At 36.1% G+C, this 16,764-nt stretch overlaps 1 protein-coding gene across 1 annotated transcript in view; it reads right to left on the bottom strand.

Annotated features, from left to right (window-relative positions):
- Positions 1-16,764, bottom strand: part of LOC107660234 (CUB and sushi domain-containing protein 1-like) — a 411,890-nt gene that overhangs the window by 96,711 nt on the left and 298,415 nt on the right. Inside the window, exons 31-34 of the mRNA XM_016449502.1 lie at positions 16,642-16,758; positions 13,984-14,097; positions 11,927-12,022; positions 8,921-9,124 (exon numbers count right to left, since the gene is read on the bottom strand). Coding sequence (XP_016304988.1) covers positions 8,921-9,124; positions 11,927-12,022; positions 13,984-14,097; positions 16,642-16,758 — 531 coding nt within the window. The remainder of the gene's footprint in view (positions 1-8,920; positions 9,125-11,926; positions 12,023-13,983; positions 14,098-16,641; positions 16,759-16,764) is intronic.

Genomic DNA, 16,764 nt, shown 5'->3' with positions numbered 1-16,764 from the left:
AAAAAAAAAAAAAAAAAAAAAAAAAAAAAAAAAAAAAAAAAAAAAAAAAAAACATCCATGGAATAATCTAAAATAATTATCAACTATACATATTTATACAGAAATGTGCGTAAATGTAACATTCATATTACTAATAATTATTATTATTATTTTGATTATATACAATACCAGTCAAATGTTTGGAATAATTAATATTTTTATGTTTTTTTTAAAGAGTCTCTAATTCTCACCAAGGCTACATTTATTTCTTCAGCAATACAGTAAAAGCAGCAATGTTGTGAAATGTTATTACAATATAAAATAACTATTTTCTATTTTAATATATTTTAAAATGCAATTTATTCGTGTGATGCAAAGATAAATTTTTTCAGCAGCCATTACTTCGGTCTTGAGTGTCATATGATCCTTCAGAAATCATTTCAATATGCTGATTTGGTGCTAAATTATTATTGGTGCTCGTTTATTAATAAAGTTCTTATTATTATCAATGTTGAAAACAGTTTTTGCTGCTTAATATTTTTGTGGAAACAGTGATACTTAACATTACTTTACTGTCACTTTTCATCAGTTTAATGCATCCTTGCTAAATAAAAGTATTATTTTTCTTTTTTTCTTCTTCTTTCTATTTTCTTATTTACTTTTTGAATGGTAGTGGATCATGGGGTCCCACTTTATATTAAGTGGCCTTAACTACTATGTACTTACATTTAAATGAATACTTTGATAGAATGCACTTATTGTGTACATACATGTTTTTACATTGTACTTATATTTGAAAAAAATATATATCTGCATGCAATTACATCTGTAATTAATTTCTGTAATTACATTTATAATTACACTGTTGACCCATTCCTTACACCTTAACCCACCCTTAAACCTACCCATTCCACCAAACCTGTCCCTAACCTTACCCGTTTCCCACCTCAATAGCAGCAAAAGTGTTTTGCAATACAATATGAACACAATAAATACACTGTACTTATTTTTTATGTAAATACATAGTAGTTAAGGCCACTTATTATAAAGTGGGACCAATCATAGTTTCCACAAAAACATTAAGCACCAGAAAATGGTGTTCAAAAAAACAGTTATTTTAAATTGCAATAATATTTTACAATATTCCTGTTATAACTGTGTTTTTGTTTAATAAAGGTGAGAATAAGATACTTTTTTTTTCAAAAACATTACAGTATCTTATTAGTCTATGCTTATATGATCCCAGCTCCTTTCAGCCTCTTCAGCAGAACCATATATACATATATAAAAGAAGCTGGAAGGGGCTGGGATCGTTGCTGATTTTTATAAAATAAAAAGCCTCTGTTGGGGAAATAGTGATTATAGTCTGATCTCGACCACTTTTCATCTTCAGAATCATAACGTGCAGTCAGAATTAGGTAAATAATGACAGTGATATCTTTTAAAGACACACACACACACACACACACACACACAATGCATGCAGTTGTAATTAAATTGGTATTTGTTGAGCCACAATTAATCCCCAATGATCAAAAGTGTGGGGAGACAGAAACACAAAACATATCTGACAGTTTAATTAAGGGTATTATCCTAATGGATTTGTGACTAGAGGAAGAATGAAACGACTGATTGTGATGGGCGAGTGTGCGGGGGATATAAAAGGCGAACACGCAGGCGACAGGAGAGCGAAGAGTGCATTTTAATGGGCAGCCAAACACCATGCCTAATGACACTGGCTCCTGATTCCCTGCCATGTCTTACCAATGCTCACAAATGACTCCGGGCTTGTATCATTTGGACCATTGAGATCTAAATGAGGGGAAATTACCGTTTTATCATCAAATTCAATCATAGACTGGCATCAGGTGTCTCGGGAGACCGGGTGAAGATGGTTTAGCATTTAAAGAGCTTCTCGGCTTTCGAGAATATGGCTTGGGGAAGGTGAGGAGTGCTAGACAGTGTGAAGTGCCACTGAACACATGCCTTAGAGCAGACGGAGCTCCCTGGTTGGATGACCTTTCACCAGCATGCTAGTGTGGCACAGAGGCAGAGTTCATTACAGCCGTGTTGAAAGTGTAGCTAGAGGCCTGGCCATGATTCAGTCTACTGGGAGAGTTCCCAAAAAGGTTAAGCCTCCTCTCTCAAAGGAAGATCTTGCCCCCTCTTCCTAATCCTGCTGTGAGACTTTTTAAAAAAATGCATTTTGTGATGTATTTTTTCCCCCTTTTTTAACAGCTTTATCTAATATGTCTGTATTTGATTTGTTTGCTCTGTTTAACCCTCATTATGTGATTTGTATATTTTAATATACACTTGTTAAAACTGTTTTGGGTAGCTGTTTAGACGTGTGTGATCTTTTTTAAATCAATATCATGTTTTTTAGGTTAACAGTTACATAAATATTTAAGAGAAATCTTAGGGCATGTAACTGGCCACTCTTACAGTTTTCACTATTTTTAATCATAATTTTTTTTTGTCTTCAAAAGTTAATTTTAAATGCTGGTAATTTTTACATATGCAGCCTCTCAATTATATTAAATAAATGTGGCATCATAAATATCAACTTTTCAAAAGTATTACATGCCAACTAAAAATTACTATTAATTACTAAAAAAAAAAAAATTATACAAAAAAATAATAAAAAGCTAAACTGTACACATTAAAATGCAAGTGGTAATGGTGGCCTTTATAATACTCATAAACATTCAATCTTTCAATTTCAAACATTCAGCTTTTTAGTCCAGAACAGTGTGATAATGAATTGGGATGGAATAAATGTGGCTGGTGGTTTTCCAACTAGAACCCAAAAAAGGGTGTAATAATTGATACTGTTAATCGACCAAATGTAAAATGAGAGCATTCATCTGTTATGTAAGGGATGGCACATGGACAGCCTTCCAGGGCTGAAGCTAATTTCAGCACTTCCAAGAATCCAGGGGCATAAAACCAGTGGGCAGGGATTGGCTCTCAGTTTTATTGCAATATGAAACTGTAATGAGCTATGAAGAACTACATGATATGCAAATGAGCTTTAGGCGAACTTCTGTAAATCAGATGCTGAATCACTCCAAAAGACTATTATTGAAATAAGCAATTAAAAGGGGATTAATAAAGATAATACGAACCTGAAAAGCTCCCGAGCTTTGGAGCTGTCATATCGCCACCATCATAGATTTCTAATGAGTCCCAGTTGTGCTCGGTGGCAAAACTCATGACTTGGATCTGCCAAGAAAATGGAAATAGACATCATGAAATGACAAAATTCTGCACAATGAACGTGAATTCACATAATGGCCATATGCTATACTTTTTTCAGCATTGCTTATAATCGTAGTCAAGTTTTCTTTAACCAAAAACAGTCATTTTGTTTTATGCAACAATTCTCCACCCCCTCTCTGAACCTAAACAGGCTGTTTGTGCTACTGTAGCTTAAAGGCAGGGTAGGTGATTTGGTTCAAAAACATTTTTTTGTTATGCTGGTTGACAGTCTCTTCACATCCCAATAGCAATCACTAAGTTATATGGTCTAAATGTATTTATTTGTATTTATATTGTCTGTGGAAGGGCTAGGACTATAAACTGTTCATCCAATCATATCCTTCGGGCCAAGGGCTACGATAGATAAACAGTCTGTTCCATTACATTATTGCAGACCGAGTAAGGATGGAAGGCGTTATTATTGTAATATTACGCACTTTGTATTGTAATGTTTTCTCGCCGGTTAATGAGGCACGAGGTAATCTGACAGTCTTGCATTCGACCATCCACCAACGCCAACTTTCTATAGTATCAGTTGTTCAGAGCACCACCTCAAATGCTGAAATGGCTGTTTCTGTGACTGTCCAAAGCAGGTGATTATGAGGTATGCGATTGGGTGTCTGTTGCCAAGCATCTAACATTCTAACATCATACTGTTTCGAACTGTACAGATTTGGAACCGCAATGTGGGAATAACAGTGAAATTTATTTCGATTTATTTTATATATTTTTTTAAATGTTTACTTGGATATTTCATACAGTTGTCAGATTACCTGAAAATGTTCAAGCACTGTTAATCTGTCTTAGTTCTACATTTTATTACTGACTGTTAACTTGCTTTAAATAAGGAGATTTTGAAGCTATATTTATTCAGTGGAGAAATACTAGGCTACATTGCACTGCTTTAATTTCACTGAATTTAATTATGTTTAATTAATTGTTAATATTTAGTTAATATTCAAATTTTAACATATTGAAATACCACAGCAGTCAGGAATTTGAAAAAATATCGGTATTGAACGCATTTAATAAAAATGCAACCCAGGCTCATTGGAAATAAGAACTTGGGGCAACATTTCTGCAACAGCATTATTAATCCGTTTCGCAGCAGTTTCAAAGTGAAATTTGTGAGTGAGCGGCGCTAAAATGCATGTGACAATATGTTCAATACGTGTTCAATACGTGACCATGGCCACATTTTTATTATGTTGGTACAGGCATGTATTGCTGCGTTTTTATTATGTTGATTCAGGTATGTATTGCGGTGGTTCAGAATTCAAATGATGTTGGAAAATTACATACCTCATCAAAACCCAACCCTAAACCTACCCGATAGTGTTAACGAATGCAAAAGTGATATGAAAATGCATTCGCTGATGCAACCATGCTAGTTTAACTTCCTTATACGGGGGTTTGAGCGGTTTTGTCGAACTGTAGTTCCACAGGATTCGTACCGGAGCTCTGCACCTCACAAGTGCAACGTCGTATCACGTGAGATACCGAGCAAACCTACTAGATTAGAAAACCCATACATAGGAAGCTATATATGTGATGACACTAGCAATTGTGGGCCCTATGAAAGAAAATGAGGTTGGCCCCCACCGCACCAAACATACAAGACAACCTAGTTATCCAAAATCTTTGTCTGCAATTTACTAATACTGACCTATTGCTTTTGACCACCAGGTATCAGTATTTAGTCAGAGACCTACCCATAGCCGCGGGAACATATTTTATCTGGGGGTGCTGGGGGGCATAAATGAATAAAATCCTCATATTAAACAGCCCAAACACTTATAGATGAACATACAAATGAATGAAGACAGAGTTATATGAGAACGAATATATTTGTGAGTTTGTGATTTTAGCTCAATAATATTTTTTTCTTTAATATTTGTATTATTTTAAGGGAATTTTACTAAATATTAACCTTTAAATTATGCATTTATCATCTGCAATATCAGGGTGTAACCTCTAGATGTCTGTATAGCCCTATATATAAATACATATAAACTGTTTGATGCAGAGTGAGAACTTAAGACATAAAGCCCGTTACTTGTATCAGGTTATTCACTGATATATTTTCAGACATTATTAAAGACTACATTTAGTAAAAGTTGAAATTTAAATGTTGATTTGAAGTGTCAGTTATTATTATTGTAGTCAAATCTGGATAGAGAAAGCATTTTGTTAGGCTACTCATACTAGTTACAGCGTGATCAGTCAAAGTCATCAGAATAAATATTGGCTCAGTGTGACCAGGACAATATTTAAAAAAAATAGAATTGAGTGTTTACATACCATGAACAGAGACGTTCTGTGGTCGAGATGTGTATCCTATTTGAAAAAAATCTGCATTGCAATCAGCAACTAAATTGAGATTCCAGTAGCTTTACTGGCATGGAAAAAAAAGGCTTTACAAAGCATTGACAGCACTTTGAACCAATGGTGTTGAGCATTATCAAATTTAAAGGCCACAATTCATATTTTTCAGTCACGTGACTAAACATCCATAGAATTGCAGCACAAGCCTGTCAATTTTCCATTTCTTTCCAGTCCACAAATATTTAGATCTTTTGACTTACACTTCTTCGTCGAATTCGCAGACATCTCTAATTTGACAGTTTACCATCTGATCTCACTCAGTGACTCTAGTCTACGTAGGACGGGATGGAACCATGCAATGAATGGGGGGGGGGGTTGTGCGGGGGTCCTTAATTGCCCCCTAGCGGCTCCCCTGTTCAAAAGTATCAGTTTTCAGATTTCACAGCATGTTAAAATTGTTTTGAAGTCAAAAATAATATTTTGCAATTGTGCAAAAATAAGGCTTTCTTAATCAAAACTCTGGCCATGTAAATCATAATTTGTGTGAAAAAGAATAAATGTTGTCGGAGATTTACTGCCTCTAGTGTTCATTTCAACTGGAAACTGCAGCAATTTGTACGTATAGGTATGTTTTTTTTAGTTTTGCTGAAATGTAGCTAGAGGCACGTATTTCAAATGAGCCTAGGTAGCCAAAATGCATACAACGCCACAATAATTTTTTTTTCTGATTTATCTTGACTTTTGTTTATGGGCATGCTCTACATTCGGCATCTCTGTTGGATCTTTTACATAAAACAAACAGTACTTTGAACAACACAAAGCATATTATACAATGCTAAAATTAACCTGTGTAATTCACTCCCTTGCTGCCTGCAAAGGAATCTTTTCCATCTTATCATTTCAGCAGGTGTAGCTTTACTGCATTTGATGAGTTCACATGTAGCTCTTTTGTACTTGCCTGGATACCAGCTCCTTCGGTAACAATGATTTTCCACACACAGTTCAAGCTGTTCCCATAAGGCTCCGGGAACCCGGGGGAGAGGATGGTACCTCTCCTTTCTGTCAGATTCCCGCTGCATGGGACTGTGGAGCAAAACAGAGGCAAAATTAGCTCATGCTAAGGATGGAACAACACAAGTGCCTGAACTGAGTCCTGTGAGAAAGGCAGCATACTCCTTTGACACAAGATGAGATTACGCTCGAGGTAGCATGAACCAAAGCCATGATAACCCTGCTTAAACATACATTCTCTGCATGAGAAATGTCTTTCAAGGAACACTTTATATTTCCCAAGAAACAATCTTATGTCTGCCTTTGTAAAGCCTTATTTTTCTAGCTGTAGATAATATTCTAAATTATTCATAAGTTAACATGATCGACAGTCAAAACTGACCTTTTTTTTAATGCATGCTCCTGGTCTTACTTTGAACAATTCAAAGGTACATGTTACACACACACACACACACACACACACACACACACATGTTTCCATGTTTTATGGGGACTTGCCATACCTAGAATGATTTTTATACTGCACAAACTGAATTTTCTATCCACTAACCCTACCCCTCACACAAAACTACTGACATTTTTAGATTTTCATTTTGTATGATGTATAAGCTGTATAAACCCAAAAAATTGTCCCCACAATGTAAAAAAAAAAACTGGTATTATTATCCTTGGGGGGACATTTGGTCCCCATAATGTAATGTAGAGAATACCAGGCACACAAACACACACACACACACACACACACACACACACACACATTGGGTTTTCATGTTTTATGGGGTCATTCCATACACATAATGATTGTTATAATGTACAAACTGTATTTTCTATCACCTTACCCTAACCCTACCCCTCACAAAACTTTCTGCATTTTTTGATTTTCAAAAAAACTTCATTCTGTATGATTTATAAGCTTGTTTCCTCATGGGGACCAAAAAATGTCCCCACAAGGTCAAGATTTACTGGTAATACTATACTTGTGGGGACATTGACATGGGGAATACCAGGTACACACACACACACATACACCCAATCCCCTCTGGTTTCTGAACATCACATTTTGAAGAAGGAGAAATATGAGAGGTTTGTTCAAGGCATTCCACTTCTGAATACTTAAAAAATGTAAGGAACCACAAAATGGGATTTACTGAAGCTCTGTGAAATCAAAACTGACCTTTTAATGCACTTTCCTGGAGTGATTCCTTTTCAGATGACGTTATTCCTGTTTTTTACTGCTCTCCTCCAACCACCTAACACATTCTGTTATGTGATTTTCTCATTGAACATCTTTTTTTTTCACTCTGAACTAAATTAATATGCCAGATTACAAATTATAGAAGCAAAATGGCTTGGGCAAACTATTTCATGTGGCCTGGGATGTTATAAAGTATGCCATGCATGTTAACCTCTTTCTATTCATGGGTGTTTAAAAATTGCAATTAATCCATTTCATGAAAGTATATGTTTTTTTTTAAACAATCTGATTTTTGTAGAAGGTTCTTAAAAGCATGAAAAAGACTATATATTTCTTATCTGATGCCTGTGGTATCCCATTTTAAGGATTTGAGATTGTGCACATTCCATTAGTGTTGTCATTCCTGCAGCTCCAGAGCAATTAGTTACATGACATTAATGGCTCAAGCTCTCTGGTATTATGGACTGACCTCTTTGCATAGAGAAAATTGGTTCCAAATGGCGTTTCATGTTGACTTTAATACATGGATGAAAGGGATGAATGAGGAATGTTGCAATTAACAAGCTAAATACATTTAATTTCTATTAATATTTAATAGATATCTACCTCTCAGTTTGTAATTCCTATGAAAAACGGGGAAGTGAGATTTGAAAGCAGACTGAAATGAGGACGTGCCTTGGGAGTGATAAATTCGTAACAGCACTATAGAATATGGCGACAGCTAAATGCTCAGTATTAAAGCCTGGAGGTTACGGCTTTGAACTGAAGGCTGTGGCCCAGAGGCCCTTGGATTCAGCTCTCAGCCCCTTGAGGATGGCAGTATAGAAGGAAATATTAACTAGAGGCCTGACATTTTAAATCCTCATAGAGGTCACTGCCATTTCATCCTCCAGCAGGATTTTTAACCCTTATTAGTTAGCTCAAGGCTAGTGGAGACCAGAGAAACTCGCACATTTACATTCTCTAAGGACTTGAGAAAATACAGGGCTATAAATCAACATTTGAATGATGGTACCTGTTAGCAAGCATATAAAAGTCAAATGGAATTTGTACTGTCTATGTTGCTTTATTTCTACACACTGAATTGTTTAGTCCTGAATAAAACATGACTAGTGTGCATTTTTCTTCAATAAATCCAGGTTAGCTTACCTATACAATTTGGGATGGTGTCATTCCACTGCGCCAGAGCGTTAGGGACTATGTGACACTTGATGGCTTTGGATCCCTGGAGGAGGTATCCAGGGTTGCACTCGAAACGAACAATGGAGCCAGCTGAGAATTCGGACCCAATCCGCCTGCCGTATCTGGGCTCTGGGATGGAGCTGCACTGTGTATCGCTGGTGCGTGGAACAGCTAGTGGACAGGAAACAGATCTCTAATCAAAATGGACCAGATGGATGCTTGGAAACACACCGGCTCGGTTTCAAAACCTAGTAAGTTGCCTTGACATTGTTACAAAACAAGGCAGACACATGCTGTTCTTTTGAACTTTCTCTTCAGCAAGGAATCCTGAAAAAAAATGTAACAAGGTTTCCACAGAAATATTGCTAACACTTTACAATAAGGTTCCATTTTTTTTTTTACATTAGTTAATTACATTAGATAACGTGAACTAACAATGAAAAATTGAATGAATTTAAAGAGAAGTAAGACTTTAGTTTAGGGACCAATTCTCACTGTTAACTAGTCGCTTATAATTAACTAGTCACATGCATATTACTAGCATATTGGCAGTTTATTAGTACTTATAAAGCACATATTAATGCCTTTGTCTGCATACCTAAACTTAACAACTACCTTACTAACTATTAATAAGCAGCAGATAAGGAGTTTATTGAGGCAAAAGTCATAATTAATAGTTAGTTAATAGTAAGAATTGGTCCCCAAACGAAAGTGTGACCAAAGGATACATAGACAAATAATTAATGTTCCTAACACACAACTCACAGAAAACTCGACTCATTATTGGATACCAGTTTTCCATTACTATGTTGCTAAAATAATGTCCATTTCTACTTTTGATAGTTTAAAAACAAATGGAAATGTTTGTATCTATACTTTTCAGTTTTGCATGAATCAAAAGCAACAGTTTTGTATTTATAATTGCACATATGTAGCTTTTGACACACAGATAACCACATTTGTAACCTATTGTATGTTCACCAGTGCAGCGGTGTACACTGTGACTACTTTAGCACTCTTTTTATAGAAAACCCACATATATATATATTTATCTAGCACACCTGTATAAGCATCTTCGTGACCCTAACACAGAGAACTTTGCTGGTTTTGCTGTTTTTCTTGCAAACATCGTAGCAACTTGGTTGGTTTTTTTTCTGTTTGTGCCTTAACTTTCATCTGATGGCTGTGAATATATAGGAAGAGGCTGGTGGGACCATCCACCATCACCTGGATGCCTCCATGAGCCAAATTAACTGTCCTAACTGTCAAAGAACATTTCTCATACACCCGCTGTTCTCTCTGCGCCCAGTGCTGTACACTATAAAACGACGAGGAGAGATATAAAGAGACATAGCAGGCTTGCCGCGGTCTGCGCTGTGAGTGTGTGCGCACGCTGATGCGGCCGTGAAATATTTCTATTGTATCTTTTTATAAGGCAGCTGATAAAGGGAGTTAAAAAGCGTACTGTAATTTATACACTAATTTATGACGTCTTTTAAAACGAGGGAAAATGCCTTGCATGTCCTGCGGTGCACTGCTGCTGTCTGGGGAGTCTGACACGTCAGGGGTGAATCATTTAAAGGAACAGTTCACCCAAAACTAATTTACTCACCCCAATGAGCAATACATTTGTTAAAGTATTTATTAATCTTTGTGGTATCACTTTAGAATAGGGAACACTTATTCATTATTAACTGCGATTTTTCCATCAGTAAACTGCTAATTTGCTGCTTATTAATAGTTAGTAGGTAGTTGTTAGGTTTAGGTATTCGGTAGGATTAGGGATGTAGAATAAGGTCATGTAGAATAAGGCATTAATATGTGCTTAATTAGTACTAATAAATGGCTAATATTCTAGTAATGTGCATGCTAATAAGCAAGTAGTTAAGATACCCTAAAATAAAGTGTTACCATCTTGGTTAACATTAGTTAATAAAAATACAGCTGTTCATTGTTAGTGCATGTTAGCTTAGGTCCATTGACTAGCATTAATAGATACAACTTTTTTTAACATTTTAATAATGTATATGATGTAATAATAAACTAAGATTAATAAATGCTTTAGAAGTATTTGTCATTGTTAGTTAATGGAATATTTAATTGGGTGTAATACTTAGTTTTACCAATTCTCCAATTCAATAGGGACCAATTCTCACTATGAACTAGTTGCTTATTAGCATGCATATTACTAGCATATTGACTGTTTATTATTACTTACAAAACACATATTAATGCCTTATTCTGCATGACCATATTTTAGATCCCTTAATCCTACTCCATACGGAAACTTACCAACTACCTTACGTTAGTAATAGTTATATTGATTTTCAGTTGATTTTGATTGCTTCCATTTTCCTCATTTGTAAGTCGCTTTGGATAAAAGCGTCTGCTAAATGACTAAATGTAAATGTAAACTATTAATAAGCAGCAAATGAGGAGTTTATTGATGTAAAAGTCATATTAATAGTTAGTTAGAGACCTTTTTGTAGTTAGTAATAGTGAGGATTGGTACCCAAACTAAAGTGTGACCATATGGAATATATACACTGAAATACTAAAACCAAAGTGGCAAATAAAAGGATGGGGAGAGGGGAAAAAAAATACTGAGAATGAGAATAGCGCAGAAATCATTCTCCCATTCGTCTTTACTCAGAGCTAAATGCTTTACAAATTATATCAAATTGAAGCCTCTTCCTCATTTGACTCTATTGTGTATTGGTTATGACATTGTGATTGCGGCTGTTAACTTCTCTGTGTGAAATATAAAGGCTATTTCCCTCAGTAAGCGGGCTCAGGCATACTGATCAGCAGGCCACGCCAGCGCTTCAGAGGCGTGATTTCACCCTATACACGTTGCCAATATATTCACAACGCAAACACAAAGGCTAGAATGTTTCGGATTTGAAGATTAAAAACAAAGCCTTGGCTCTGCACAAGGACCTGTTATTGACTGAAAGTTGAGTGCTCGCTTACCTTGGTAAACAAAATGAAAACCTTTGGCGGACGGGCCACTTTTTGCGCTGAATCTCAGCATGATTTGGTTTGAGATAGCCAAGGGCAAGGTTTCTCCTGCAAAAACACAATAGGGCAGATGTTAAAGTCTCTTAGAGTTGCTTGTGGAGGCGAATGTGCCGCAACAAACTAGTCTTAAGGTAGCGTAGATGACAGATGGCTTAATAACTCGAATCAGCCTCCGGGGCAAGGGTGGAGAGAGCAGGTCAGCAACAATGGGCCTAAAACTAATGGATATCCAAAGAAATACTCAAGCTGTCTGCATCATGTTCAAAGATGCAGCGGGTAAATTAAAAAAAGAAAATAAAAAAATCCCCAACCTAAAGGATGACTGACTTACCCTTGAGCTAAACTTTGAGCGTTCAGATCCAAAATCAAAGCATTGTAGCGTCTGGACCAATCAGACACACCATTTTTCATTTGAGGTGTATGTTAGACTAGTTTAAGTGTTTATGTAGTTAATAAACTCTTACTTGTATCACACCTGAGGTTGTTCATTGTTTGCTCATAATCGTAGTCCCTAATCATGCAGATTTCTGCTACATGCTAGTACATGAGTAGTATTGTACAGTAAGAAAGTTATTTCCCTTAACCAGGAAATTAACATTCTTAGAATTGACAGACAGTTGACCCTGGAGGTCAAGTAAATACTTACAGCGGATCTAAATATTTATAATTAATTATAACTAGTTATGATTAATTATTCATATTTCCCCTTTGAGCTGATTTGCTACAGCATACTTTTACAAAGTTGTATGTATCCAAAGGAAGAAACAGAGTGCTGATATAGATGGCGCCTGAAACACTACAGTTGAGCCTTGAGGGTTAAACACTCTAACTATGAATTGAGTGGCCTGTCAGGATTTCTAGCCCACTGCTCACAAAGCTGAGATAGAAATTATATGAATTTACAGCGCTTCCCATGGGAATATAGTATTGCACAGCAGACCATGAAGATATACAGTATAAAAATGCCACACAAACTGTTTGTGTCCAATGGCTGCAATCAATCCTGCAAAGACTGAGGAATTAGCAGTGATTTTCGTTTTCTTGGCATTTTATTACCTTTCACTCAATAATACCGACAATAATTCAGCAGGAAGCTGCAATGATGACATTTTCTCTTTAGAAGGAATTAAACAAGTCTGGAACCAATGGGCGAAAATGACAACATGGATCGCAAAAAAAATATTTGGACACTTAAACCACACTTAAAAATGTATGAATGCCATGAATAATAATAAATAACATTAATAATAATAATAATAATAATAGTAATAAATAAAACAAATAAAAATAAAAAAATCAAACCAAGCAGCATTCATTTTAAAGATAGCACAAACTTACTTTTCAAGGTTTGTTAGGTTTGAAAATATAAATTAATAATAATAATAATAATAATACTTTTCAGAATGATGGGGGGGGGGGTGGACACTGGTTGTCAGACGTTAATGGTTCACGTTGATAGTTATGGTGATTCTATTCTCATTCATGGTTTCATTATCAGTATTATTTAATATATTTTATAGAGCATTTTATCGGACAAGAATTTAGACCGTTTTTTTTTTTTTTGGAAGAAAAATATTGCTACCTAGAATATACTGCAGATGACCCCAAAGCCATTGGAGACATGGCTAAAACACATTTCATTCGGTCTTTCAGGTTGACGTACTTGTCCAAAAATGTATTAGTGTTTTTTTATGATTTTATGAAAATATTACTTGCAAACGAAGATTTAATTTGCCTGAGGCTGAGTGAGTGTGTGTTCAGTGTCTACGAAAACGAATACAAAACTATTAGCAAACACTTGCCAAAAATGACACTCCTGTCTCTCCCCCTCTGAAAGGAGCCATTAAACTTCACTTGAGACCTCCTTCACTGCTCAGTTGTCTGCACAATGGTCTTTTTACAGATTTGAAAAGCCATACATGCCTGTTTGCTTCTTTTCAAAGGGTTCTGTGCATTTCAAAGCAAACTCAAAGCAACAAAACTGGTGTGAATGTAAAGCTATTACTTACCGGAATGAGACCCAGCCAGGGAGCTTAGCAGCCTAGAATTCTGATTGGGCCCATCAAATAGCTCAACGGAGTCATTCATGGCTGTCTGGAAATAGGCAAATTGCCCAAACACCACTAAGGAAACAAAATGAAACGCACTGAGCGTGTTACTATCACCACTGCTGGGAAGAGACGCTAACAAAAGAAGTACAATGAATGAAGACATAAATTCACATAAATTTCCCATCGACATGCTTGCTTCAGGTCGATGGTTTTATAAGTGTCCATAATATGCAGTCTGCACAGAAGTATGTATAACCTAGTCACATCAAAATGGCATTTGACATTAAATTCATTATAATAGAAGATTTTGATTACAGAAATCATGCCGTGAAATTGTGAATAAAATGTGCGTACTGTAAACCCATACCACAGAACTCCACTTTTAGTGTTGCAGCAGCTCTGTTCTGAAAACAATGACCTGTGTGGGAATTAAGTTCGAGAGCTTGTGATTCTCAAACAAATGACTGAGCTGGTTCTTTTTAATGAAACGGACCAAATGACTCACAAATCAAACTTATGTTGATTTATCACAAACACATTGGGAATTAAGTCAGTGTATTTACTGACCTTGTTGTTCATGTAAGCATATATAGCTAAAGATTCAGCTCAAACTTTCATAGTAATAATAATTTTTGTTTTCCTTTCTCACTGTTACTATAGTGTTATTATCATTGTACTCTTAATACCTCAAAATCATGAACCTCTCTCTGTAATGTATGCATTATGTGTATGTTTGGTCTCGTCTGGTGTCCATTCCCTCTGACCTGAGACCAGTGATTAAGCTGTGATTAAACGCGTTGGCTTGCCAGAAAGGACACATGGTTCACGCGGTAGGGCATGAGAGACCAGGGAAATCACAGAGGCATGCTGTGCATGTCAGGTGCTGGTGTGAGAGCCAGCTAAGCAGAGAGGGGTGGAAAGGGGTCACCCGGGCCACTGCGACGACTCTATTATCTCTTCTGTAATGAGATGTCGGCCCTCGCTTCATACTCAAACAGCACAGAAAACCTGAAGGGTTGCTACTAGTGGCTCTGCAAATATCAGTTTGACTGGATTTCTGTCAGCTCACAAACACTTCAACAAACTTCAAATGTTAAAGCTTTACTTACACTCCTATTTGCTATGCATGAACTGCAAGGATTTGCAATGGATTTAGTAAACTGTGGTTTTGTGCAGTTGTGGATATAAAGTATGGCCAAAATATATATTTCTGTCAGAACCACTATCGTCAAAGTCGATTGACAATTAGCATACAGTTTGGATTGGCGGTATGGTTCTGTTCTGGGCAAGAACTCCCTGTGCATCCATGCAGCGTAGCATGGAAAAGAGCAGGGAGAGCAGCGATAATCCCCCAAGAGTAAACAGAGCAGAACCAACATATAAGTATTGCAGATATCGTTCAAGTTCAATGATTTAATGTAACATTTTAGAAATTAGTCTGATTCAAAGGGGAATCAGAAGGCCGAATCTTGACTGGACGACAGGAGGAGCTGGGGATGGAGGAGGGTAATTAGCTATTGAGCAATGCGAAAGCTGCTAATAATACTGAAGGACAACAGCATATATGTATGCTGTGGTAGGTGTCGTATAGGTAGACGTGAATCAGCTGAGAGTCAGCTGATGCAAGCTTGACTAATGCGACCAGCCAGAACTAACAGGACATGTTAACAGGATTTTGGATAACGTTTGCTAACGTGGTTCTGTTTTATGAATAACCAAGTTAACATGTTGCTGAGTAAAAAATACAATATAGTATAGTAATATAGCTATCCAAGTTGAGCTTACGTGCTAAAAAATCAATTAGCTTAGCTAATGGATCATCCAAAATTGCAGGTGTTAGCGAACTACATCTGTGTTGAAAATGATTGCCTATAACTATACTTTTTCATATTACCTTAATATAGGCAGACATTTAATGTAAATTACTATGTGAGTTTCCTGAGTTTATGCTCTTTGCTTTATTATTAATTCAATGTAATTAATTATGGATTCAAAATGGGTGAGCATGTTGTTTTGGCAGGAAGAGCTTCACATCGGTTTATATCTACAGACTGAAGACTCACCACTTGAATGAAATGGATTATTCGAGGTAACTGAGTTATACTTATACAACATACTGATTAACTTTCCAGTACTATATTTGTGATGGCAATGTTACCTCATCTAACTCTAATGTTCTTTTGCAAACGAGAACAAAGTGAGGACAGAAAATTGAAAGATATCAGTTGTTATATCCTTACATATGTTTTATCTGTTAATAAATTGTTAATTAATTTACAATGCAGACATTGAATGCAAATATTTTTATGCAATATGATTGGCAGTTTTATGTTCAGATATATTTTTTAAAACACATTGTGAGTATTTATGCTTCACAAAATGAATTGTAGTGGGGGGGGGACTTCAAGTAAACATTATGCAGGAATTAAAAATATAATTGTTAGCATTGCAACTATCGTATTTTCAAATGGTTAATTACAATTTACTAGTGATTTCTGAGTGAACAGCTTTTTGGCCGTTTTTTTTTTTTTTTTTTTTTTAGCTTTTTAAGTACATCCCGCTCCAATAACTCTATAAACTGAACTGTGACCTTTGTAAGTAACTTTATTTACTTACCAAATTCTCCAGACACTGTGATGTAGTAGGAGCAGGTCTGGCCTGTCGTGTAGTTGAGAGGGTAATTTGGGGATAATACCACTCCCTCTGATCCAGTGTACTGCCCACCGCATGGTGCTGAAA

Source organism: Sinocyclocheilus anshuiensis, unplaced genomic scaffold (assembly GCF_001515605.1).
Source record: "Sinocyclocheilus anshuiensis isolate Anshui unplaced genomic scaffold, SAMN03320099.WGS_v1.1 scaffold475, whole genome shotgun sequence".
NCBI lineage: Eukaryota > Metazoa > Chordata > Actinopteri > Cypriniformes > Cyprinidae > Sinocyclocheilus > Sinocyclocheilus anshuiensis.
Note: the sequence above shows the minus strand (reverse complement) of the source record. Positions and strands in the feature narration are given on the sequence as shown.